At 40.7% G+C, this 27,308-nt stretch overlaps 1 protein-coding gene across 5 annotated transcripts in view; it reads left to right on the forward strand.

The window, feature by feature from the left end:
- MAGI2 (membrane associated guanylate kinase, WW and PDZ domain containing 2) overlaps window positions 1-27,308 on the forward strand; it is a 758,699-nt gene that overhangs the window by 683,755 nt on the left and 47,636 nt on the right. For 4 of the 5 annotated variants that reach the window (XM_065629412.1, XM_065629428.1, XM_065629419.1 and 1 more), the window contains 5 exons: window positions 1,577-1,668; window positions 7,300-7,492; window positions 8,469-8,555; window positions 10,584-10,832; window positions 25,513-25,698. In XM_065629412.1, the coding sequence (XP_065485484.1) occupies window positions 1,577-1,668; window positions 7,300-7,492; window positions 8,469-8,555; window positions 10,584-10,832; window positions 25,513-25,698 (807 nt within the window). The remainder of the gene's footprint in view (window positions 1-1,576; window positions 1,669-7,299; window positions 7,493-8,468; window positions 8,556-10,583; window positions 10,833-25,512; window positions 25,699-27,308) is intronic. The other variant, XM_065629445.1, reaches the window with a different exon arrangement.

The following is a 27,308-nucleotide window of genomic DNA, read 5'->3' on the forward strand; positions in this document are numbered from 1 at the left end:
GCCGTTAGAAATTTTTTTGCATTTGTCTTCTAAATATATGAGAAGCAAGTTGGTAGGGAAAAGTAATACTTTTATTTTTCCAACTGAAATATTTGTGATTCAGTCTCACTCATACCGATATACATTGCTGAAACAATGCACTTTCTAGTGCCAGATAAGGGGGCAACCCAACAAGCATTAAAACACAAGAGCATCACTGTGCTTCTGTCCAGAGAGGATTTTTATTGCACAGTCATGGTATATTGACATTGCATGTAGTTCTGTGTCTGCCTTTGGAAGACCTGACTAAAACTGAATCAGCTTTAATCCCAGATTAAACCTGGGATCTGCCCAACTCTGCGGTTTGTGAGGTGTCCACTGATGGTTCTGAGAGGTGTCTGTAAATCAGTCACTGAAATACTGTGTTGCAGCCATCGGTAGTCCCTTCCCTCCTGAGTAAAGAAGGCACAACAGGAGACACTACAAACAGTTTGCTGAGTAAGCTCATTCCGTTCTGTCTTTTGGGTTTAGCAACCAGCTGACATTGGCCAAAAGCTGTCACAATTTGTAGGCCAGAGTGCAAGCTGTACCAAAGGTCATTCTTGTTAATCACTGTCCTGCTTTGGGTGATGAGTCTAAAGCATCTCTGAACATGCAGACAAAGCAATAGTCAAAATAGACCACTTCTTAGTCCTTTAGCTCCTTACTGTTTCGCTTTATATGATTTGAAATTTTATTCAAAATGTCTCTTTTGTATTTTGAGAGTATCAAGATCCAAAACAATGGTCTCTTTCAAATGAACTTAAAGACACTTTTATAAGAAACTGACTTTTAAAGAGCAGTACATTACTGAACAGATATATTCCAGGGTAGAATGTATGTTTACAGGCAAGTTACACAGGCATATAGAAGCACAATTTTAATGATTCATAAAGCTGTTGAGACTTAAATTGAGTAGCATTAAGGAGTTCAAGTTAATGATGTTAGCTTTCAATTTAAACCCTAGGAGTCAGAGGCTTATAATGATAGCTTTCATCAAAACTCTTTATTGAAGGTACTACCTGCAACTGGAGTACTTAAAAGTTACATTACATAAAAAGACATACTGGTTTTCATCTGTATGTGAAACTAAAGCAACTTGTAATGATTATTCATCTTTTCCAAGTTGGACTAATAACTTTTCAATTCATATTTATCTCCCATTTCAGTTTATTCTCTTTAGGTTTTAACAGACTTCAAGGAAAACACAAATTAAATGCCAAAGGTGGATGAACAGCAGTATATTGTGAAGTCAGTTGTAGGAAGAAGGCACCTTTATAACCTCTGTTTTGAACAGATGTTTCCAGTACTGTTCTCCTGTGAATGTGTTCTAGCTTGGTTTAGTATATTCTACTGAGCATAATCATCCTCCAAGACAGCTACATTTTCAAGTCTCCTCCTTGTCTGTGTACAACACATCGTGTCCCATTTGTTTCCACCAGCTCTAACCAGGATGCCATTAGTCACGTGCAATGAAAACAAGGTGGGAGGGAAGATGGTGCAAATTCTCAAGACAAAGCCAGAATGCTTTGCTCAGTGGGATTTCCCTTTAAACCAGGTCCCGATTACAAGGAGCTGGATGTTCACCTTCGGAGGATGGAGTCTGGGTTTGGCTTCAGAATCCTGGGAGGAGATGAGCCTGGACAGCCTGTGAGTTGTTTCTTCCTGACTTTCCTTTTCATAACTTTATAAGCTGTGTAAAGTTCAGAAAAATATTGCTACATAGCTGAGCCCAAGTGAACGCAATTTTAAGGCTATGAGTAAAATGGCTTTTTTATTCATCCATAGAAAAAGACAGGACTCTCAGCCCTTTGCTGCAGAGTGTGACCTGGCATCTTTTAATCCTTACTTTCCAAAACCAAGTTTAAGCAGAAGGTTTTAAAAATCAGATTACGTAAAACTATGCATAACTGTGTTCAATATAGGCAGACTATATATATGTATCATGTTATAAGGTACTGTTGACAGTGCAATTTATTTCCAGAAACAGAGAAGGCCCCACCAGGGAACAGTAGTCCATATTCTAGGTTAGATGACAACATCACATAATGCATTGGGCATAAAAATGGTAGCTTTATACCATTAAGAGGGAGACATCCCCATAACCAAATAACAGGTAACAAAACCAACACAAATGCATTGCAGGTGAAATAAAATATAAAATAAAACATATACACAATTTTAAAAATAAATTTGTACATATTTTGGTAAATTAGTGATATGTATAAATACTATAGTTTTGAGAAAGCAGGCAGAATTAGTACTCCTTCAAAATAACTATGATGATGCAACTATGGTTTGTCAGCGAGGACTAATCCCAAGTGGATAAAGATAACATTTTATTATCACAACCTTATGCATAGTGCAAGTCCTGTGTTATCACATTTCTGAGATAATGTATAACTAGTTGGTAGATTTATTTATTCCATATTCAAGTTCATACAGAATAATATAGTTGTCTTTCAAGCATTAATGTTAACCAACACGTTGTCAACATCTGTCAAAGTACTGGTAAATATTGTTTATCGATGCCTCCTGTAAAAAGAAACAAATGCAATGTATTCTAACAAAGGTGCTTCAAGTGCTGGTTTAAATGTAGAGACTCTATTTTAGAATAAGTGTTTTGAATGGATTTTCAAAGCTAAATAAGGTGAAGCTGTACAGGTGAACTTCAAAACAACATTGTTTCATCATCTACACTTGCAGTGTGGCTGAAGCCCCTCTGGCATCTGTCTTCTATGGAGCGCATCCCAGCGCGCATAAAATGAGGCCACTGGGCCACCACCTTCAAATTCTCCACCCGAGCATTTTTCCTGTCATTTCTGGATGGCCCAGCCAGTACAGGTTCTCAAAGCTCACCTACTGTGTGAAATCAGAGAGGAAATCTGTTAGGAGCTAGAGGAAATGTCCCGTTTTAATATTTTACCCTGCAAAGAATTGGCACTAGTGGAAGATTTGGAAAACTCCCTTTACCTTCTTTGGACAGTACTGTCTAGTGATATTTCCCATCTCCCAGGAGAGTGTCCCTGGCTACAGGGCTGCTCAGTATTCTGGGAATGTGTGTCTTGGTGTCTTCTCTAGTGTTTTTTTTAATTATAAATGAATAATTAACTAGTCATAGACCTGGTGTTTGACTGGCTCTGCAGTTTGGGGGTTTATGACATTCTCATGGGGAAAAGTGCAGCTCAAATGCCTCATCTAAAAGAAGATTATTTCTATAAAACAGAATTATTTCAACCTAAAGGACTGTGAGAAAACTGGTTTACAATATCTAATATTCTGATGGTTAAGAATACATGCTGGAGTTGTGAAAGACCTGAATTTACGTTTCTGCTCAACAATACAGTAGAGTGGGAATTTGGAAACGAGTTCCTTGCCTCCCAGCTACATGCATTATGCACTGAACTGTTACAGAGAAAGCAGCTCTTTCTGGTTTCTTTTCAGCAAAGGACTGACCTGGCTTTACTGTCCAAAGTCAGAGAGTCACAGCTGGATACCAAGTGCAGAGATAAGCACCTTGCTATTTTTGGAGAGCGTGACCAAAAATTCTGCCTTCTGTGAACCACCTTCTAAGATGCTTCAGTGTCCTGCTGAACAATTGCTCTCAGCCTGTACTTGGCCTCAGGGTTGCTATCTCTATTTCAGGTCTTGCAAATACAAAAGCGTTTTTCCCCAGACATATCAATCTAACAGGCTTTATGTCTCCCCACAAGCCATGTCTCAAGGTCCTCAAAATGAATGAGATCCTAGCTCGAGGTTGAGGATCCTACGAGGCAAAAAGACACCTTAGAGCAAGGTGTCGCAGTGCGGAACCTCTCAATTCTCGCTCCCTCTTTGTTGTCCTTGTACTTGTGTTCACTGCTCAGATTCATCATTAATAAAGACAATAGATGCACTCCACTCTTTTTAGTTTCTATCTATTTTGTATTCAAAACACAAGATTTCTTAACTCTGTTTTCTCTACTCCACTGCTTCCCTGCTCCCCCATGGACAGCCCACCTGCAGCCTCCTATTTCTTTCACCCCTGGAAAAGGAGAGGCAGTTTCTGCCTGTCCTCCAAACCCCCACATTTCCTGTGAAACAAGAACTGAAACGCTTTGAAATATTTGTTTCAGCTCTCCTGCTGTGCAGTCAGGTAACACAGAACAAAAGGAAGCTTTCCTTGCCTTTTGTCTTTGTGGTTTGGTTTCTAAAAAGGAATATGGTTCCTTCAGAATAAGGCAATAAGTTTTTCAAAGAAGCAGAATCCACATGAAGTTTTTTTTAGAAGGGTAATACTGACACTGCAGAGGGAATGTAGCTTAAGTTTCCTTCTAGTTATATCATCTACCTGGCACCTTAGAAGGAGAAAGTGCTGCTGGGCTACTGCAGTTTCCGTATTTGTAAGCATAAAGATACTTCCCCAAGGACTTACATTTATTAAGAAATTTCAAATATCAAGACTCTGGGTTGTACCACATCTAATCATCTCTCAAATCTCGTGAGATCATACCACCACAGGTATTTATCACATCTCCCAGTTACTTGAGGAGTTAGGGATAATCTGACTCTATTACAGTGACTTATAATATCACTGAAAGGTTGCAATATACATAAACTGGAATTTTACTGAAGTTGCAAATTGCTGTTGCAAAGCGGAGAAGTATTTCAGATACATTTGTGCAGCTCAAACTCAAAATCATGGGATATATAATTACACGGTTTCACCTTTTCAACACAGATTGTCTGGGATTCTTCTCCAAAATGCCTGCAAGATGTATTTCTATATTCCTTTTATGATCAGTGACAAGAAACAGAGAGTGCTAAGACATAACAGATATCCATAGAGTAAAACGCTAGGGTAATGTGGGCCACTACTTAGGGGCTCCTAGTTTTAGCAGTGATTAGACAGATTTCAGATTATTAGCTTGGATTCAGACATCACAGACATTTAAAATTAGGTGAGATGAATCACACATTTTCTGTGTATTATTGAAATTTTACTATGTGCCTGTGAAGTTACTGTATTATATTCAGAGAAACTGAAACTCAAAGTCAAATAATTACCAAGCATCACAAAGAAACTCGGTATCAAAACAGATTAACATGTATGAATTAATAGACCCAGGCTTCAATTTCAGATTATGGTCTGTCACAGTCTTCCTAATCCCAGTATTTCTCATTATTAATTTCAAGCAATAGGTGAAACTTTCCCTTTTCTCTACAACACACTCTTTATGGCCTACACGTCGTCTTCCTTTTCCTCACGCATTCAAAGCAATCTCATGGCAGGATGAAACTGCATTACAGAAGAAATACAATCTTGATAAATATTTTTCCGTTTGTGTTTTGCTTATAGAATTTGTAACTATTACGGAAACTACTCAACCATGAAATGAGAGCAGATACTGGATAAGAAACAAGTTCAGGCACAGAAAATTAAAAAGAAGGAAAATTAAGTTATTCTTGCTATTAAATATAACCAATAACATAACAGATATGGTAGCCATCATCTTGACAAACACACCTACCTGAAGCATTTCAAGTAGGACTGTGCTGCTTATGTTAGGAGTCTGTTCCACCACTGAGATGAGTAACACCATTACATTCCACTGTGGACATGTGAAATATCAGCAACAATTACTTAATTAGTCAAAACTAGAAAGAGTTTTTGCGCTTTGCTGGACATACTGATGACCTACCTTGCTATGAGCTGCATTTCTGTTTCCCCAAATGGTAAGGATGCACAAATCGTTCAATCCTTCGGCAGCCAATTATAAAGAAACTGCAAATTATCAGTAAAACCAAAGAAGGAAGTCATTCCCTACAGTCTTCCAACCTGCAGAGGGTTATCACCCATCTCTTCCCAAGATAACTAGGAAAAAATTCTTACTCATTTAAGATGCACAAATGTAATGGTTTTGAGAACACTTTGTGGAGATCTGGATAAATGTAGCTTTGGACAGCTTTTTTTTCTTGTCTAGTAAAGGAGCATAAATACGTATTTCATAGTTTGATTTTGCACAAAGTATTTTGCAAAGCCTTGAGATATATTCTTTCACTGTTTGAAGAACAGAATGGAGAACCCGAAAGAGTGTCTCTGGCAACTCAGCCTGGCACTGTTTAACAGGATCCCAGGAATACCAGGAAGCAGGAAACTGCCACATCGTGTTCTCTCTTTGCTAAGTTTGGACAGCAAAAGTGAGCCAAAGGGAGACTAGAAACTGGGGAAAATTCTCCAGGTTCCATGTGGAGTTTCATTTAAACACACTGCTGGGATAGTTGCTAAGACCATGAAAAACCGTAAGACTACCTGCGTGACTACCACATCTAGCCTTTGCAGTTCATCATGAAAAGCAATACTTGATAGCTTTTATCTTTTATTATTTAAAGTGGATTGTCACACGGCATGTCATATCCATCATTCTGTACTTACTCTCACACTGAACAAGAAAAAGGAAACTTTGGAACACACTCTGTGAATGCTTTAATATTCTTTCAAAGAAAGCAGGTTCTGTTTGAATCAATCTCAACTGTTCTATCACTTATTCCTCAGGGAAAATATATATGTCGTCTTCTAATAAATTATGTGAATTTATGTGCATAGAAAGTGGAGAAAGTCATTAAAAGGTTTTGAACAGATTTTTTACCAGTTTATATGGCCCATAGAAATTACATTAAAATGTCAATTTGAGAAAACAACATCTGCCCAGAGTAAGCTGACATTTTCCCCTTTTTCCATTTTGTTAATCAACCACTAGCTGAGCAATTACTTATTATGAGCAACAGCATTTGATATAGCACCTCTTTTCCCCTAAAGAGTCCCAAAGCAAACTCTGTGTAGTGGGGTCACTTCCACTACTGACTTCAAGTGAAGGTGCTTAAATCACACAGCAGTGAGGAACCTTGAATAAAAAATACTCAGACTAACTAATTTTGAGTCAAAAAGACCTGTACATGGAATTAATCTGTTTAGATCTTCCGCATAATGTAGTCTACATAAACTCAACACTCCTTAATAGACAATCTTGATTTGAAGATATCAGGTAGATCAGGTAGATCATCCATTCTCAGGTGTATCACTCCTACGCGGGTAGGAAGCATCTTACCTTCTTACCAAAGGCAAGGAAGCATCTCCAGTCATACCCACAGAGAAGGAGCAAAGCTTTCAGACACGCACACAGGTGTCTTCACCTGCGCTAAATCACTAGCTTCATTTTGAAAGAAAGGGACAATCACTGCAACATTCTAAATTGGAGGCTCAGTGTATATGTGATGGGATTTTGTTTCTTTGCTGCCTAGATTCTCATCGGAGCTGTGATTGCCATGGGCTCAGCAGACCGAGATGGTCGTCTCCATCCTGGTGATGAGCTGGTGTATGTAGATGGGATTCCAGTGGCTGGCAAAACCCACCGATATGTGATTGATCTTATGCATAACGCTGCCCGAAACGGGCAAGTGAATCTTACTGTGAGGAGAAAGGTGCTACCCACGGGTAAGTGAAGGCTGGGGAAGGTGAAAGGAGAAACAGATCTCAATGCTTTAAAAACTAGAGATACATAAAATCAAACTGAATGTTTGTGTCATTTTGAAGAGAGAATAATTGTAAATATGTATTGCTTGTCTCCGTGAGAAAAACACTACAGCTGAGTGTTGTTTCCTTCAGAAGTGGAAACAATTTTGGCAAGCCTGGTGTCGTGATCATGAGTGCTCTGGATTTGTTCCATGCTGTCTTGGTCTGTGCTGTCTCCTCTTGTCCATTTTTGGGACAAAACGTTCACCTAAGTCTAAGGTGTTAATGCTGACCATGTCAATAAGCAATCAGAGAAAGGCTCAAAGACTATTGACCATTTAGGGCAAGAACTCATTTCACTCTCGTATGTGTTAAAAGCCCATTTCTGGTCTCACTGATGTCACTTGGAGATTTCCCCCTGACTGCAATGACAGCTGCCTGAAAACCATTTGTATGGCACAAGCAGCTCCTAGGAACAGGGCCGGATCCTCTCTTCAAACAGACACGGTCAGAAAATAAGCCTAAGACAATGTGAAGTATCTGAAGTAAATTAAATGTTTAGACTAGCTCAACCTCAATTATTGAAAAACACTGGAACCTGGAAAAACGCGTGGCGGCATCTCTTAAAGCTTTAAAGGGAGAATCTGCTGCCTTTACATTGCAACCTTTACTTACACAAGGAAAAGAGTTAATTTCAGAACTTTTAAGACCTTTGTGGTGAGTACACTTCACTGAGGCACCAGAAATGAGCAAAACCACCTTCCCAGCCTGCCGTGTCTTCTGCCTCCCCGCGCCCCAGATCTGCTGTCGCTGCCTGCGCCGTTCTCCTTCGCTCCCCTGCCAAAAAAGCCGCCCTCCCACTCACCTTCGTCTTCCCAGTCCCCCTCCCACTGCGGCACCGCAGCTCCCTGCCAGCCGCGCTCTCGCGGGACTGACTTTCTTCTGTTACTGACTCCAGAGTCCTCCAGCCAGAAAGGTCCCCCTCCGCCCGGCGCGACGCCCCCTCGCAGCTCCCCCAGCGCTAGGAAAATGGCCAATAACCAAGGTAATCCGCCGAGCGCTTGCGATTTAGCACCTTTCCCGGGTCAGGCGGCTGTACAGGCTGCAGGCAAAATTAGCACGAGGGGTAGCACAGAGTGGATGCCAGCCTTTGCTGCTGCTTGTTAAATATTAAATAAAAGGGTCTATTAGACACTCTGGTCTCCTGGCACAGAAAATGAGGCAAGCTGGTAAAACACCTGGAGTCATTCTTGGGCCTCGAGAGTGCCACACCGGGGAGTAGAGTGCGTAACTCATTAATGTTTAAGCATTTCAAGAGCTGAACAGGATTTTAATTTGGTGTGTTACAACATAAGCTTTGTGGAAAAAAAATTAAATGACTGATGCTGGGCATGACTGAAAAATGCACTACTAATTCATCAGGTCAATTGATTTCCTGTGAATTTCTCACTAGTGTGAATGTATACAGCAGAGGGATCTGGGGTTTTCCTTACCTGCCTGACAGCTGATGCACGTATCTTAGCCCTCACCTGGAATCACCATTTCGCACAGATATTTACCCAGATCTGGAACAGAAAATCACCATTCACAAGCTCTGGAAAACAATTTGATTAGGAAAATGTGATATTCAGAACAATGCAGATTAAAATGCCATTTTTTCACAGGCAGAAGCAAAACATATTTTTTCTGATGAATATCTATTGCACAGCTGACAACTGAATAGCCATTTAAACATTTCCTCCTTTATCTTTCTTTTTCTGTGCTTAATGGCGTTCAGTTGCACTCATTTATGGCCAAGCCAGCTCTTGGTCATTCTGCAGGGTAAGATAATTTCCTTTCTGTTGCAGCCACACTGACGTAAACAGTATTCAGTTTTCTGAAACATGACAGCCAGAAAATGAGATTTCTCTTGTCACTGACTATAGCATTTAGTTGCAGATTTGGTTCAATAACTCCTGGAGATTTTCAGTTCTGGTGCAGGAGTATAATAATTGTTTGTTTTTCTTCCTCTTTATTCTCTCTAATCACTTTATTTCATAGTTGCAGAAGGACTACTAAAGGACACACCTGACTGAGGAAACAACAGCTTGTCCTTGGATGATGTTTATTTTATTAATATATACATACTGAAGGTCTAATTTGCAGGCTCTCTTCCTAGGATCTATGTGTGTATGCGTAAGCTCTTCACATGTTCAGTAGAATGACTCTGCCGCTCTCATCACTCCAAATGGAAAACATATTACTTAGATTCATCTGAAAGTTCTGTATTAAAACTGTCAATAAATACTGATTTGTGTAAACAACTGAGATCTGTGATGAATATAAATCTTTTTTCCTATCTGGAAGTGTAACCTTACTATTTTCAATTGCCAGAATGCTTGTACTAAAAAAGTGTGTAATCCCACAAGATTTAACTTGTTCCCCATTCTTGTTACTACTACAAAGCAATAGTGAAGTGTGGATGGACTCCATTTTCACTTCTGCTCTTTCCAACTCACCACACAAGAGCATCTTCAAAACCTTTAAATGAGTACTGCTTCTGTCATGACACCCACAGAAAACCTATTTGTGAATATTTTTCATTGTATAACTATCTGTATCATGAATGTCTTTTGAGCATGCTAATCAACTTGTAAGAAGAACATTATGCAGCTAATCCTAATTACTCTATGTTAGCTGACTGCTTAAATTCTTCTAATCCAAACACAAATAATTTTATATTGGATTAGACAGTCACATTTTCCTCTTGATGACAGATCAACCGGCAGACAAGGGAACAGTTCTTGCTAATGTTTTTGCAATCCAGATAGCCACTGTTTCTTACTTTCCTTTCCTCTCTTGTGGATAGCTTAGCAGTGAGTGTTCATGCTTGCTTTATCTGATTGCCCTTGAATGTTTTGCATAATTGTGTAGATCCCTGTCTCTCTGCATCTATTACAGCTCCAAGTTTAATACTCACGGTAGTTTGAGCTATAGGCAGTCAACTGTATTCATATTGCATTAGCAAATGTAGTGTAAGTCATAGAGCCGCTGAGCTAGTCAGACTGTAATACTGGTGTGATTTATGTTGTAGGAGAACCGTGCCCAGAGAATGGCAGAAGCCCAGGCTCAGTGTCTACACACCACAGTTCTCCAAGAAGTGACTACACTACTTATGCTAACAGTAATCACGCTGTCTCTAGTAGCAATGCTACACCGCCCGAGGGCTTCACTGCTCACAGCCTGCAAACCAGTGACGTTGTGATCCACCGCAAGGAGAACGAAGGCTTTGGCTTTGTTATCATCAGTTCCCTGAACAGGCCCGAATCTGGGTCCACAATAAGTAAGTAAACCACATTTTTCAGAGTATATTTTTCCAAGTGCACCCCAAATTAAAAAAAAAAAAACACCAAAAAACAAAAAACTGCTAATAATTGCTGCAGAGATCAAAACTGAAAGGACTCTCAAGGTTTCTTCCAAGGGCACCATTTTTCTGTCCGTTGTGCCTTGGACACAGGTTATTCTGGCCTCTGAGGCTCTGTGCTTCACACACTCATTTGGCTGTCAGACTACTGCAGGATTCACCCACAAAGTAGATTTTCTCTGTTCCTCTATCCCAAGGAGACACGCTGCAGGTAACCACCAGGGTTACGTGAATAAATGATTGCCCCGCAGGCAATTGAATTACACTTTTTTTTAATCAAGATGAAGTTCAGGAACTTGAAATAAAAGCTGAGATCACAGCAAACCCCATGACAGCAGCTGTCCAATTAGGGCACTACAGAAGCTACTGAAAAATGGGAAAACTGGTTACATGGAGATGCAGGGAGCTTGACTTTTTAGCTGCCTGGACTATACACAGTATAAAAGTTATGACTGTGTACAGAGAGATAGTAAGTATAGTGGCAGAATCTGCCCTTAATGATTATAGCCTAGTTTATGTCCAGAAAACTAATGTTTATTGGGGCTCAACTTCAGTCATCTGGTGCCATCTCAAAGGACGTTCTAGGTACATCTAGGGAGAAGTCAGGCAGATGTGACACAGGACCTACAGGAGACTCTGACCCTTTGGTAGTGGCAGCTGCAGCCACAGGGGCACCCTTGGGTGTTTCAAGCGGCATTTAACTAACTGAGAGCTGAGCCCCCTGGAAGGAGGAAGAATGAAAGGCTTTTTGTTGAGAGACATCAACATCTCCCACCAAACCCATCTGAAGTTGTGAATGGTAACTACAGCTCAAAAAAAAGACAAGGCTGGAGAGTTGGGCGGGGAAAAATTTAATGAAATACAAGAAGGGAAAATGTAGAGTCTTGCATCTGGGCAGGAACAACCCCAGGTTCCAGTACAGGTTGGGGAATGACCTATTAGAGAGCAGTGTAGGGGAAAGGGACCTGGGGGTCCTGGTGGACAGCAGGATGACCATGAGCCAGCACTGTGCCCTTGTGGCCAAGAAGGCCAATGGCATCCTGGGGTGTATTAGAAGGGGGGTGATTAGTAGGTCGAGAGAGGTTCTCCTTCCCCTCTACTCTGCCCTGGTGAGACCTCATCTGGAATATTGTGTCCAGTTCTGGGCCCCTCAGTTCAAGAAGGACAGGGAACTGCTGGAGAGAGTCCAGCGTAGGGCAACAAAGATGATGAAGGGAGTGGAGCATCTCCCTTATGGGGAAAGGCTGAGGGAGCTGGGTCTCTTTAGCTTGGAGAAGAGGAGACTGAGGGGTGACCTCATCAATGTTTATAAATATATAAAGGGTGAGTGGAGTGTCACACGGATGGAGCCAGGCTCTTCTCGGTGACAACCAACAGTAAGACAAGGGGTAATGGGTTCAAGCTGGAACACAAGAGGTTCCACTTAAATTTGAGAAGAAACTTCTTGTCAGTGAGGGTGACAGACACTGGAACAGGCTGCCCAGGGAGGTTGTGGAATCTTCTTCTCTGGAGACATTCAAAACCCGCCTGGACACCTTCCTGTGTAACCTCATCCAGGTGTTCCTGCCCTGGCAGGGAGATTGGACTAGATGATCTTTTGAGGTCCCTTCCAATCCCTAACATTCTGTGATTCTGTGATAATGTTTGTCATTTTGTAAATCACGGCCTAATGTGGTCCTTTCCCTGCATTCAAAACATGTTTTGAAGGAACTGTTGTTTTGCCCAAAACTGCTTCCCGAGGAAATAGCTATTTCAACTTTTAGGGCCAAACTTCGCTCTTCTAAATTCATTACAGAAAAACAACTAAGAGCGTACTGGGAAAGCCATACCACACGACAGCAAATGATCTCAGAAAACCTCTTTGCAGTATTTCATGATCATGCAGTTATTAGAAGAGTTGCTTTTCATGTCAGCTCAGCTGAGTTTTAAAATTCCATGATTGCCAAAATTAATATTGTAACAAAACCATGGATAATTAGCCTCTTGGGACTCTGAGTTTTCACTTTATTGAATATAATAGCCAATTGGAAGTTCTTTGCAGATCAGACAGGGAAAAGAATAATCCATAGAGGACATCGAGACATACATATTAATCAGTTATGTCAGTCATGAATTTTTCAAGAAAATTATTTCACAGATAGGCTTAGTGGTTGGGGAAGATGTAGAGGGAAAGAGGAGAGGAAGTAGAAAGAGAAAATGCCTAAGCAACCAAAAGTTCTGTGGCTGGAGTATCCTGCTGAGGAGAACAGACCCAGGTTCAAGATCCTGCTTTGCCTCCTGCCCTCCAACGTGTTCTTGTGGTACTTTTCTTCCTCCCCAAGAAACTACATAGGGAGCCACTGTTGAACACCTCCAGTAGTAAAGGAAAATGACAGTCTGATGCAGAAGTGACAAGCGAATTTATTCAAATAATAACTGCACTGATTTTCAGTCATCCCAAAGAGCACCCAAATCCTAAGTTTAGAAGAACAGCAGTGAACCAAAAAATGACATTTGCTGTAGACAGTGACGGCACAGAGAATAAAATACTGTTTCTATGTGAATTCTGTTTCAAAAATGTAGTAGGAAAAATAAGCTTAAAATGACATAATCTGTCATCAGTGATAAAAACAGCCTAAAAATCATTGGCCATTTGTAGTTTAAGGGTGGTTCATTTTCTTCACTTAATATGTATTTGGGCTATATTAACAGGAGTATAGATGATAGATTGCAGGGAAATTACTACCTCCTTTTTGACAGTATTCATTAGCACCCATCTAGAATACATCATCTGAGTTTTAGGCCCTTCAGTACAAGAAAGACAAGAAAAAGTTCAGCAGCATCCACTGAGACCACCTGAGGTCCCTTCCAGCTTGAATTAGCCTAAAACCCTTTAATTAAAATGCACAATAAGGGATAGAAAGCATACAACAAGAAGAAAGTATCAACTGGATGTAGGAGGTGTAATGTCCAAAATATAGCTTCCATCAATACAGAAATAGGGATCTGCATGGCACCAAGTACCTTGGTAGTCACTTCTCATAACAGCAGTATGTTAATTTCGTGAAATGTTGTACAATAGTTCAAGTGTTTCTGGCTTCAAAGCCAGTGTGATTATCTCCAGCTCATGCATCCCAGCATGGCACAGAATGATGCTGTGCAGACATACCATAAACATACACAGTTAAATGTTGATGTAGTAATTGCAAGGCAACACTGAAAGAATCAGGAAGGGAGCCAGGAGACCTGCGTGGTTAAACAGGGAACTGCTGGGCAAACTCAAGTGGAAGAGGAGGGTTTAACAAATCATGGAAGGAGGGGCTGGCCACTTGGGAAGAATATAAGGCTGTTGTCAGAGGATGTAGGGAGGCAACTAGGAAAGCTAAGGCCTCCTTAGAGTTAAACCTGGCGAGAGGGGTCAAGGACAACAGGAAGAGCTTCTTCAAATACATGGCAGATAAAACTAACACCAGAGGCAATGTAGGCCCACTGATGAGGGGGGTGGGTGCCCTGGTGACAGAAGATACAGAGAAGGCAGAGTTACTGAATGCCTTCTTTGTCTCTGTCTACTCTGCCGGAGGCTGTCCTGAGGAGCCCCGTACCCCTGGGGCCCCAGAGGAAGGCAGGGCAATGGAGGAGTTTGCCTCAGTTGATGAGGACTGGATTAGGGACCAGTTAAGCAATCCGGACATCCATAAATCCATGGGTCCAGATGGGATGCACCCGCGGGTGCTGAGGAAGCTGGCTGAGGTCATTGCTGGACCGCTCTCCATCATCTTTGCCAAGTCTTGGGAAACGGGAGAGGTGCCTGAGGACTGGAGGAAAGCAAATGTCACTCCGGTCTTCAAAAAGGGCAAGAAGGAGGACCCGGGCGACTATAGACCGGTCAGCCTCACCTCCATCCCTGGGAAAGTGATGGAACACCTTATCCTTGGTGCCATCTTAAGACATATCAAGGATAAGAGGGTCATCAGGGACAGTCAACATGGCTTCACCAAGGGGAAGTCGTGCTTGACCAACCTCATAGCCTTTTATGAAGATGTAACAAGGTGGATTGACGATGGCAGAGCAGTGGATGTGGTCTACCTTGACTTCAGCAAAGCATTTGACACCATCTCCCACAGCATCCTCACGGCAAAACTGAGGAAGTGTGGACTGGATGATCGGGTAGTGAGGTGGACTGCAAACTGGCTGAAGGAGAGAAGCCAGAGAGTCGTGGTCAATGGGGCAGAGTCTGGTTGGAGGCCTGTATCTAGTGGAGTGCCTCAAGGGTCAGTTCTGGGACCAATACTATTCAATATATTCATCGATGACTTGGATGAGGGAATTGAGTGTACTATCAGCAAGTTTGCTGGTGACACCAAGCTGGGAGGAGTGTCTGACATGCCAGAAGGCTGTGCTGCCATCCAGCGAGATCTGGACAGGCTAGAGAGTTGGGCAGGGAAAAATTTAATGAAATATAACAAGGGAAAATGTAGAGTCTTACATCTGGGCAGGAACAACCCCAGGTTCCAGTATAGGTTGGGGAATGACCTATTAGAGAGCAGTGTAGGGGAAAGGGACCTGGGGGTCCTGGTGGACAGCAGGATGACCATGAGCCAGCACTGTGCCCTTGTGGCCAAGAAGGCCAATGGCATCCTGGGGTGTATTAGAAGGGGGGTGGTTAGTAGGTCGAGAGAGGTTCTCCTTCCCCTCTACTCTGCCCTGGTGAGACCTCATCTGGAATATTGTGTCCAGTTCTGGGCCCCTCAGTTCAAGAAGGACAGGGAACTGCTGGAGAGAGTCCAGCGCAGGGCCACAAAGATGATGAAGGGAGTGGAGCATCTCCCTTATGGGGAAAGGCTGAGGGAGCTGGGTCTCTTTAGCTTGGAGAAGAGGAGACTGAGGGGTGACCTCATCAATGTTTATAAATATATAAAGGGTGGGTGTCACACGGATGGAGCCAGGCTCTTCTCGGTGACAACCAACAGTAAGACAAGGGGTAATGGGTTCAAGCTGGAACACAAGAGGTTCCACTTAAATTTGAGAAGAAACTTCTTGTCAGTGAGGGTGACGGAACACTGGAACAGGCTGCCCAGGGAGGTTGTGGAGTCTCCTTCTCTGGAGACATTCAAAACCCGCCTGGACGCCTTCCTGTGTAACCTCACCTAGGTGTTCCTGCTCCGGCAGGGGGATTGGACTAGATGATCTTTCGAGGTCCCTTCCAATCCCTAACATTCTGTGATTCTGTGATTCTGTGAAAATGGGCAAAAGAGGTCAGAAAAGGTAATATCTTGTAGTGCCAGACACTACTAAGAACAGCATAACCTAAGAAGTCTGCTCACTGGGAGCATCCTCAGGGCAAAGTGAAGAAAAGTTCCTTTGATTTAAGAATGTTTATTTTGATAACTCTGTTCCCCCCTTTACTTTCTTGTAAAAGCAAAAGACTTGAGGACTTGGAAGTTAAGTATCATAATTGCTTTTTCTTAAGAAGGCAATTAATTGTGCACTGTATTTACTGGAAGTATTTTCCTTGTTCTTGAAATCACACTTATAAACTGTGTTTTACAACCCAACAAATTACAACAGTTTTTGCTCAGTACAGAAGCATGAACCTTGTGTCAGTAGGCGCTTGTGCTTCAAGCACTGTTAAAAAGTGAGGCAGTAGTTCAAAAACAGCGGCTACCAGCCTCAGAGCTGCAGGTTCGTGTGTTTGCTGCTTTGCAGTTGGCCTGAAGCTCAAGGGGTTGCACAAAAGCTCAGCCTGTGGGTGTTTGCCAGGGAAGATAAAACCAGCTGTGGCTGTGAAGCTGTAGGACCACCCCATTAAGTCAGAGGAGCAGAGCTCCAGTTGAGTCTCCCACCCTTTGTGATGGGGTGTTCGCTGTGCTGCTCCCACGTAGCCCCTTAGGGGTGCTTCATGCTCCCCCTGACCTGGCAAGGAGCCATGAAACCCTCAGGAGCTCCCAGAGTGGAGAATGTTGTTCTTGTTCCAAGGTTTATGGTCTTGGTCAACTTTTCTCTTGACATGCTTGCAATGGGTTCATCATCACCGTCGATTTACAGACCTGCCTTTGCCTTGCAGAAATTTTCACAATACTAAGAGTGAGGGCAGACTACAGCCATAATCAGGGAATAGACTATTTTTTCACATTTTGTTATAGGCATCACTGTAGTAGCTGTCATTTAAGTAAATTACTGTTAGTTAGGAGCCAGCCTTTAGATCTGGATGTGATTTTGACTTACTGGTACTCACTTAAACATTCAATACTTGTGGCACATTTTTTTCCTGTGTTTTATAATGGAAGAAATTTTTTCTCCCCTTTGTCAAAGCATTGCTCAAGACATTCTCTAATCCAGCATAGATTATTATCTTGCACCAAACTACAGTTCTGATGTGGGACACATCAGGAGTGGAAAATGAGTGACAAGGTTTGAATGAAAAAATTTCACAGGGCAAAGCAGGGGTGTAGGACAAGGTCAACCATGCTTCAAAATTATATCAGTAAAAGAAGATAAAGTGTACAAATGAAAAACTGTATTTGAGTTGTATATCCAGGAGCAAGTCGTTTTGGCTAATACAGAATCCAGAGGACCTTAGAGTGCTAAGAGATTAAAATAAAAGAAAATTCACCTGACCTGGTTCCTAACCTGTTCCTAATGAAAGGATCAACTTCCATTGCCCATAAAACATATTATCATACTTTCCCCAGACCCCATCCCAGCGTTAAAGGTGCTTTGTCTCTCATCCTGACAGGCCACCTAAATTTGACCTTACTCTGTGTTTTCTTTAGCTGTTTGGGCTACACATAAATTATCAACATGTTATAATCTCCAGTGGTATTTCTTAAATGGATTCAGTGTCATATTCCCAGCTGAATGATTGGAAGCTACAAACTCTATTTTTTCACTTTTATTTGGAGTAGATCTGGAATGCTTTAACCTCATGGCTCTGTGGAGACCTTCCCAGGCAACTGCCTTTGCCCTCCAAATTATTAACATCTTTTAGATGCCGTGGTTCGGTGGCAGAGTTAAGTGTCTAAACTGAGCAAACTACAGCCTGTTTCTGAAATCCTGTCCCAAGGAATATCTTCATGATTCCTCTAGTAAAAATACTTGCAGCATATGTGATTCTGCAAGGAAGGGCTCCTCCTGAGACTGTCACCTCTGAGTCCCCAGTGTCCTGAAGCCACACGGGAGGCTATGGAGGTGCAGCTGTCCTGGGGTGACGTTGCCTCACATGACAATACTGAGTGTCACATTACAGCTAAAACACTGAACTAATTAATCTACTCATTGCATTACGTTCAGGATAATACTCAATAGTGTGTGTCCAATAGTGTAAAACTCCATTCTTGTGGAGACTTTAGGGTATCAAGATAAGTTCACTATCTGCATCCAATGGAAATGTGCTTCCAGACAGCTGGAAATGGCCAAAAGGAGACTTCTGCATTAATTTGTCCCAGAGGTTTATGGAGTACACTTGTCCCTGCCTACTTCATCTCTTCCTGCTGCTTTTTCTTTGTGTGTTTGGGATGCAGCTTCCTCTAGGACAACTTGTTGTCCCCTTTAAATCTCTTTAACACCCTAATTTCTGTAGAGAAAAAAAAAAAAGTGTTGCAAACAGGTCTCATTAACTGGCAACTTCCAGTGAAACTAGAAAACTGACAATATTTCCATGAATTTTATTGTAGCAAGTAGTGTCAATTACCACAGTTATAAAGCGTAAACAAACTGAAAATACAGGCATAATCAAAAAACAATTTTTTAAAAATTAAAGGCACAAGACTGTGCATACTTGTTATGATCTTCTTTCTGTTTATCAAAAGAGGAGTTTTAAATTCAATTTACCCCTACACTGCATATGTCAGTGACTGCTGGATTTTCAAAAAATTGTAAAACGGAGTCTAATGAAAGAAGTTTCTCTCACTTCTCAAAACATGCAGTCTTAACTAAAAACCATAAATCCAAGATAAGCCTCTGCTGACTGCAGAAAACAGCATTCTGAAATAAGTCCCATTCAGTCCCAGGGTTCTTTGAACTCCTTGCAGTTTAGAGATAAAAACCAGCTTATTGATCAATGATAACCATGTGATCTAAGACAGTTATTTGTGCTGCAATTTCACCCATGCTGCTTCCTGGGTAAGAAGGTGCCTGGGGACACAATTTTCTGTGACCAACCTGCAAATGCTAAAGAAAAAAAGAGCTTTAGGAATCAGGATGTCCACCTACCCCAGCTTGGAGGTCTTTGGAACAGAGCAGTGAAAACCCACCTGCAGCATGAGTCCCCTGTGGCAGGTACTTGCGGGCAAAGGATCTGGTTTCTCATTTCTGCTTTGCTTCAATATTCAGGTTTGAGCTGTTCTCCTGCCTCCTCAGCTGCAAAAATGCACTTTCTAAGCATGTTTAACTGATAGTATAATTTGGAGCTAAAAGAAATTGTTACCTGATTAGTGTTTCAAATCTATATATAAAATTAAGAATAATTAAATAATCTTAAGAAGTGAAAGAGATTTTTTTATATCACTGAAAATACATTGCTGCAGGTTGCAGGCATGAATTATTCAATCTGCTACTTGATATTTTTGAGGAATAAAGCATGGAGGATCTCGGCCACATCACTCGTCTCTCTAGGCGACTTGTGTCCTCCAGCTTGTTCCTGAATAGGTTGTTTGGATCTAGTGGGGCTACTCTTGCGTTTTCTGAGATCAAGCTCTGAGAGTTTTCTTAGCACAAACGTGGGAAGGGAATCAAAGTTTTTCTAGTGATTCCACAGGGCCCATTTTGCTTTCAGGAGAAGCCTGAATTAAGGTACCAAAGTTTCGATGATTTTTTCTTAGATCTTTAGATTTCTAAGTGATACGCATTCCTTCCCACCTGTCTTCTTATGCCTGTGACAAAATCATGCTCTGCAAGTAAATATGCTCTATATTGGCATAGGATGGGATGTTTCCATTCATAGGTTCATTAACCTTATAAACAAAAGGAATTATTGTCATCTGCAACTATGCAGCATGACACAGATTTATATTTTCCAAATGGGTGTCACATAAAAAACTCATCAATTTCAGGAAAATGTTTTACCTTAATTCTAATATTAGCCCTGACAGAAAGTCCACTGTACACAAGTTTCCCAAATTATAGATTATTCAGTAACAGTGAAATTACAGATGTTTACGTTTAATATATTCTCCCAATTAAAATCTGTCATGCTGGAGTCTGCTGGTTGAATGAAAACTCTTGCACCTTTTGAGAGTTGAATATATAATAAATATTCATGTGATCAGCTGCGTAACATTGAAAAGGACAGCTGGCTCAGGAAGGTTCATTTGCTTGGTTTACTATCTATATCCATTAACATTAGAAAAGATTGGAAGAATTTATCTGCCAGAGGGTTTAATAGATAAAGTAGAGGTTTGATTTTTTTTTCCCCTTAACTGATCCTTTTTGACATTCAGCTGCTATAAATGGAAAAAACAGGAAAGGTACTTTTTACAAAATACACACTCAACAGCTATGACTAGAAAAACTGAATGCATGTAAAAAAATTATTGATGTAAACCAGAAAAGCATTATTTGTTGGCAACATCTTCTTAGAAACAGCTATTTCCATCTTATGGGTCTCCCAAGTGAGGAAAAATCATTTTTATTTCCAAAAAGCAAGAGGCTGTTATAGAAATATACAGTGTGTATGCAGTATCTGTATTCAGCAACTGCTCTGGCTTTGTGTACAGCTGACCCAAGCATGTGGGCCCTCAGTTGTAAAGTCACAGAGTTTACTCTTTCTTTTCTATGACAAGAAGGTGTGGGAAGGATGTTAATTTGGACCATGTAGAGTAAAAGTTTAATAAAACACACTGCAGAAAAATTAGATTCCATCATAAGATCTGTTGTTACAAAATGCTTCTGCAGCATTGATGTTCTTGGCTAGGTTTTTTTGGATCTAGGATTATGACTTCTGCCTTGGAAGGACTTTTTTTCTGAAGGTAGATATCCGTATATACCACTCTTAGCTATCACATTTTGGATGACTTGATGGTATTAGGAAAAAAAAATCTATATATCTGTTTTGAAGGACTGTATGTTTCATATATATATATATAAAGTGTATCTCACTAATTTCCCATATTTTCAACAGTTAAAAAAAATCTTTATAAATCCCTGTTTACCAAAATATTTTTCCCTTGCAGTCTCATCCCTTGTGTAGTCTGAGAGAACTAAGAAATGAATTGTCCTGCAAAGGGACAGTTTGTTTTCTGTGTTCATTCTTAGTGTGAATAAAGGGATTCCTAGGGAAAAAAATTAAAATTAAAAATTAAAAAAAAAAATCCAAGTGTTTCTGTATAGCCTGCTAATATTAAATGCTGCTCAGGCAACTCTGTGTTTTGAAATAAGTGGATTAAATTCTCTGCAGAGTCTAATCTGGGCACGTGCTGCCACTTTTCAAGATGTGCATATGTTCAGAGAACAGCTTGTGGCGAATTCTTAAAAGAGGTGTGACTAGATTAGTAAAAATTTTTTAAGGGCGAATGGAATCATTTATCAGCAGTCAAGTGATCTGGGACTTCCTTTAAAAGGCTCCATTATTAATTGCTCTGGTTAGATAAAAATGAAATACTGAAGATGCAATTTAAGAAAAAATACGATGTGCTAACAAAGCCGTAATTAAATGCCAAACATGGAAGGTTTCTTCCTGAGGAGATGTCTGTGATGCCATGAGAGATGAAAGAGCTGTGGAGCTCCACGCTGTCCCTGGTCATGACCAGCAGAAGAGGACAGCACCTACAGCAGACAGAGACCTTCTCCAGGCATCTCCTCAGCTTTCATAACGACCAGCAGTAGATCCACCCCTGTCAATTTGTGTAATTCCTTTTGGAATCCTTTCATTCTTCTGGCCCTCCAGAAGGGACCAGACCCCTTTCAGAGGTGCCCAACGATAGGATGAGGGGCAATGGGCAGAGACTGAAGCACAGGAGGTTCCATCTGAACATGAGGAGAAACTTCTTTACTTTGAGATGCCAGAGCCCTGGAACAGGCTGCCCAGAGAGGTTGTGGAGTCTCCTTCTCTGGAGACATTCAAACCCACCTGGACACGTTCCTGTGTGATCTGCTCTGGGTGAACCCGCTTTAGCAGGTGGGTTGGACTGGATGATCTCCAGAGGTCCCTCCAGCCCTGACCATTCCTTGAAGGCTGTCCCACCTTCTCCAAGCTGCAGATGGCGAGCTCACGGACTACTTTGCGCAGAGGCTGTCCTGTGCTTCTGACTGCCACGCCGCCTTTCACTGAACCTTTGCTGGGTCAGTGCTGTGATTTTTGAGTGGGGATAATGGAACTGTCAGCAATACTCAGGTGCAGAGTAGTAACTAACAATGGTATGTTTCGTTTGATATTGCTTTCCTAAATCTTTAAATTCTCTTTACTGTTTTACTAAGTTTATGTTTTTAGAAAAGTAGGCAAACATATTTCAAGATCTCCTAAGTGGTAATAATTAATTTAGGGTCCATTCCTGCTTAAGCTTAGCCAGGGTTATTTTTTCCCTACGTGCATCATCTTGCATTTCTTTTCATGAGATCTTGTCTGCCACTTCACTCAGCCCACTCAATACCGACAGTTTTACAGCTCTTCCATGCCTATTTTAGATGTGGCCATTCTGAAAGTTTCTCCATTATGAAAACTCACAGTTCATTTCTACCTTTTCTCCTTAGCTTTTACCTAATTAATTCCCTCTGAAAGTACCTCCTTGTCCTTTCACAGTATTTCACCACCAAAGACTCTTAAAAATTAAAAGCTTTCTAACATATTCTGACATGTTCATCTTTCCATGAGCAACCTGCATATGAGATAAACTACATCCCTTAGAAGCACTCATGCTTGTAAATAAATCTTTAAAGAAATCCTCCCCTCCCAAAGGAGCAGCAGGGACCATGGTGGCCAGGGTGTTGTGGCTTAGGAGGAGACTCAGGTGGAACTCCACTGGGGAGAGCAAGCAGAGACCAGGCGCTCCTTGGGATATTACTGGGAGAGAAGGAGCCAGGAGGTAAACTTCTCATATCATCTAGAAACGCAGAGAAACCAGCTTCTGCTGAATTGCTGTGAGTTTCATTAGTAATTCACTGGATTTGCCAATAAAAACCTGATATGGTATACCAGTGGTCTCTTTTGCAGACTCTGATAGAGTTCCTTTTGCAGAAGCTTTCCACACGCCGCTCTGCAACAAGATCATACAGCAACACATTGCATCAACACAGCCTCAGAAGAGGACCATTAAGTCCTCAAAAAAACAAGTGCAGTGGAAAAGGTACCTTGACACACATGAGCTTTGTTCTGAAGGTCACACTGTTAATCCTTTCGTAGCATGGCAGGATGAAGGGAGTGCGGTGATACCAAAACATTTAGAGTAGTTACCTTTATCAGGAAGATGAAGGCCTAAAACATTCCTCGTCTTTCTCCCCTCTTCCCTTTTCTCAGGATTTGGAGCTGGGTCAGACTCTCATGGCTCTCCCACCTCCACCTCTGAGTTAGCAGGTATCTCAAACATGCAGACATCTGCGCCTTCTCGTCAGCCCCAACAGAAACTGTGCTGGAAAATTAATAGAATTTCCCACCCCCCTCACCTCGCTACTGAAAGTATGTTCCTACTCAATTATTTAGGCTAGCAAAAACATCTTCTTCAGGGTTAGAAATGGCAATCATGGGAATTTTTACTATGACATATCGGCCATAATACATCCCCTTGTTTCTTCCTGCTAAATTTCTTGCTCTTTCAAATATGGCAGTCTCGTTTTCACATCTCCTCTGATGTATACTATAGGCATGATAATTTCTTGCATTACGTATACTGGAAACAGGCAAGTTTTAGTCTTAACTTAAATGATACTTGGTGATGCTTTAAGATTCAGTAGAAGGCTCTGTGTGAATGTGAACTCTTTCACTGTCGAGTTCCTCTTTTACTTGTTTCCTTACTGATATGCATGCGTGGTAGTTATATATTTGCATCATGGTCAAAATAAATGCAAATTTTGTATGAAGTGTGGCTATTCATACTTAATATATATTTTTTTTTAAAATAGAAAGGTGACATAAATTGGGTGCCTAAGCAGCAAGACATTTCTGAAGTATACCTAGCTGTGTCCATATTACTAAAGCTGTAATTTAATCTGTATTCTTGCCTGAAGTATAGTGGTAAATAAACATGCAGTTTGATTATGGCTTGCACTTCAGAGTACTCACATTTTTAGTTCTCGGAAAATTAATTTTTAACACTGTAAACAACACTTGCGTCCATACTAGAAACAAAAGTCACTTTGAGGTGTGTGTATTGTGACTTTGTATGAGATGTGCAATCTGCGTTTGTCACCATGACCTTCAGGGAATGTTTATCAGAGGGCTGAGAAATTTGTTCTGTGGTGATGGAGTGTTCCGAACACGTCTCCTGTTAGAGCTTTGTTCTATACGAGCATTGATAGCCTATATATTTCCCAAAAAAATGTTTGATTAATATTTTATTTCACCTTTTCCAAGTTCTCTTTAGATGTGAGAATTTTAAAGGTTATATTATTTCAAAGGAAAAAAAAAAGGAGGGGGGGAGTTAAATAAGCCAACTGGTTTTAAACACCAGTTGGAGGAGGATAGTGAGGCCAAGCAGCTTTGTGCTAAGTTTGCCAAGACTGAAATGTGCGATTGGTGAGGAATACTCAAACACCATTATGATACTAATAAAAAATATTGTCAAATTAAACTGTGATAAGTGTATTTATGAATAGCAGAGTGAAAGAAAAATAGCATGCTCTTTGGGCAGCCTAAGTAGAGAGAAGAGTCAGCTATAGTATATGCATGTAGTTAAAAAACACAGGAAAATAGAGATGTACTGGGAGAAAGATCAAGAGTAATATTTAGAAAATTCATTGGGAAATGAGGGAAAAGACAAACCAAGAGAATGGATGGAGTACACAGAAAGACTGAGAACCACAGAGAAGAACAAAAAGGGAAGAAAAGTTTATCTTTGATGTTTTGAGAATGCGCGTGTGTGCATGTCTAATTGATGTAGTAAATGTGTAAATTCATGCTGGTGTGTATCTAATTAGAAAGCCGCACATCTCTATAAATCTTCAGTATGATTTCTGTTTATCAATTAACTTATTTGAATGGAGGAGGAGAACAATTTAGTGAACCCTGGGAATTGTCAGTAATAGCATCTATTTGTATATAAAATAAATCATGTTTGCAGAGCCTCTATTGCAACATACAAATAAAGAAATTCTGTAAGCTGGGAGGTGGGAGGCAATTTATGACTACTACTTATTGCGCAAATTTATCCCCTTCATGGTTTAAAAGCCTTATTGTTCTCCTGATCTGTTTATTATCTTGTTACATGCCAGGTTTGCAAACTAGCTGAACCATAATCTGATTTTGGACTTCATATGTAATGTACATGCACATCTGGATTCTGAATTCTTAGCGAAATCTGTACTGTGTTAAAGCAAATCATGTTGTATAAGAATTTATAGTCTTAAGTGTTTATACACAAGCGGGTTTTTAATTCATATAGAACTTTCTTCCAAATGAACTAGTTTTCTTTTGCTTGTGGACATCACCATTTGTTGCAGCATATGTTAACTGTGACTATTTTTCCTTGTCTAGCTGTACCCCATAAAATAGGACGGATAATTGATGGAAGTCCTGCAGATCGCTGTGCAAAACTTAAAGTTGGAGACCGGATCTTAGCTGTGAATGGCCAGTCTATTATCAACATGCCTCATGCAGATATTGTGAAGCTAATTAAAGATGCAGGTCTCAGTGTAACTCTTCGCATCATTCCTCAGGAGGGTAAGTCAGTAGCCTTTAAAAACAGGAAGAAAATTTTAAGTAGCCTCCAATTAGCTTGAATTATGTCACCGCTTGAAAGAACATCTTTTGTTTCACTTTCTCAGCTGTAATGTACAGCACACCAAAATTACAGCCTTACGACTAACTGGAATAATAACTGAATTCTTGAAAAGGCTTCTAGTTATGAACAGGATATCTAAAGCAAACTTGGATAAACCTGAGTGAGAGCCAAGTACTAGAGAGTCAGTGTTAATGTCTTTTGGAAGAATTGTTTTCTACATGGAAAAGCACCCTACAAGAGAGCCAGGTTTTGAGTTCATTCCCTTATATCCTACTATAAACCAAACTAAAGTCTGACTTACAGGAGACTGCAATTGTCATCGCCAGGCATCTTCAGCCACCAGATACCTGTGACAAAGTTATGTGAAGGAAGAGTTCAGATTTAGTAGTTTCTTCCACATATATCACTATAAATGCACGAAGCAGAAAAGATCTAAACCCTGTATTATCTCATTTGTAAGGTGAGGGTAAGGGGAAAGACTCATTAGTTTGGTCATTACTCCACAGCTCATCAGTGAAGATCTTTTGATGTTGGCTTCATGGGTTTCAGGGCTTTTTTTAGTTTAGTGATGTGCTGTACCGGTGTATGAATTATACTATATTAATGAGACTGTGGCTCTATATCTCAGAAATACCATTAGAGCTAGGAATGTCACACAGCAAGTTGCGTAATTGCTTAATGATCCATGCTCCAGTTAGACGACCTTCACCTACTGCTGCATCCAGCAACGGGACAAGGAGACAGTCTGACACTGACCATGGATTGCAGCTGGGGGAAGTTATCTGCTTTGTTAAATGAGTTCAGTGAAGGGAAAAATACAAACATACACAAGTTCAGAATTCGCACCAAAGAGCTGCTGTATAATCACTGGAGGTCAGCTTTGCAAGGATCTGCGAAAAAGTGTGATGTGCAGTCCGTGCAGCTTATTTAGGCCACCCTGGTATCCAGATAAATTCATAATAGCAAACTGCTAATACTTCAGTGTTAGAGATGGATACTTTAAATTAGAAAGAAAGCAGAGGTGCGTCTGAGATGCAGTGCTACAAGATGTTCTCGGATGGTGAGAAATTATGTGTCCAAGTCATGGCTTCCCTGTGTGACACTGGATACCTCATTTACCTCCTGATATTAGCTTGCCAGCTTCTAAAATTGGGAAAAAATCTAATACCTCTGTAATGTACTTTCAGGTGAAAAATACCATATAAATGCAAAGCAGTTTTAGAAGCAGCTTATGATTTATCTAGTTCATCCATAGTTATGAGAGTAATGTAGAAATGAGGGACAATATTCCCCATCTTCATCTCTGAAACTTTGCAGTACAAAAGAGACTCATAGACGCAAAATGGGCAATTAAAGCTTTAAGCGTAGTAATTACACAGACAACTATTGTTTGTGCCTGCATGAGGAGTGTTTTAAGTGCAAATATACAAGGTTCTTGACAATTAAGCCTAAATTGGAAAGATTTTTAATAAAGTAGACAGGATTTTTAAAATAATTACAAGCATAAATAAGTAGAGAGCCATGAGAAATGTGCAGCCATGGGGGACAA

Source organism: Caloenas nicobarica, chromosome 1 (assembly GCF_036013445.1).
Source record: "Caloenas nicobarica isolate bCalNic1 chromosome 1, bCalNic1.hap1, whole genome shotgun sequence".
Classification (NCBI taxonomy): Eukaryota; Metazoa; Chordata; class Aves; order Columbiformes; family Columbidae; genus Caloenas; species Caloenas nicobarica.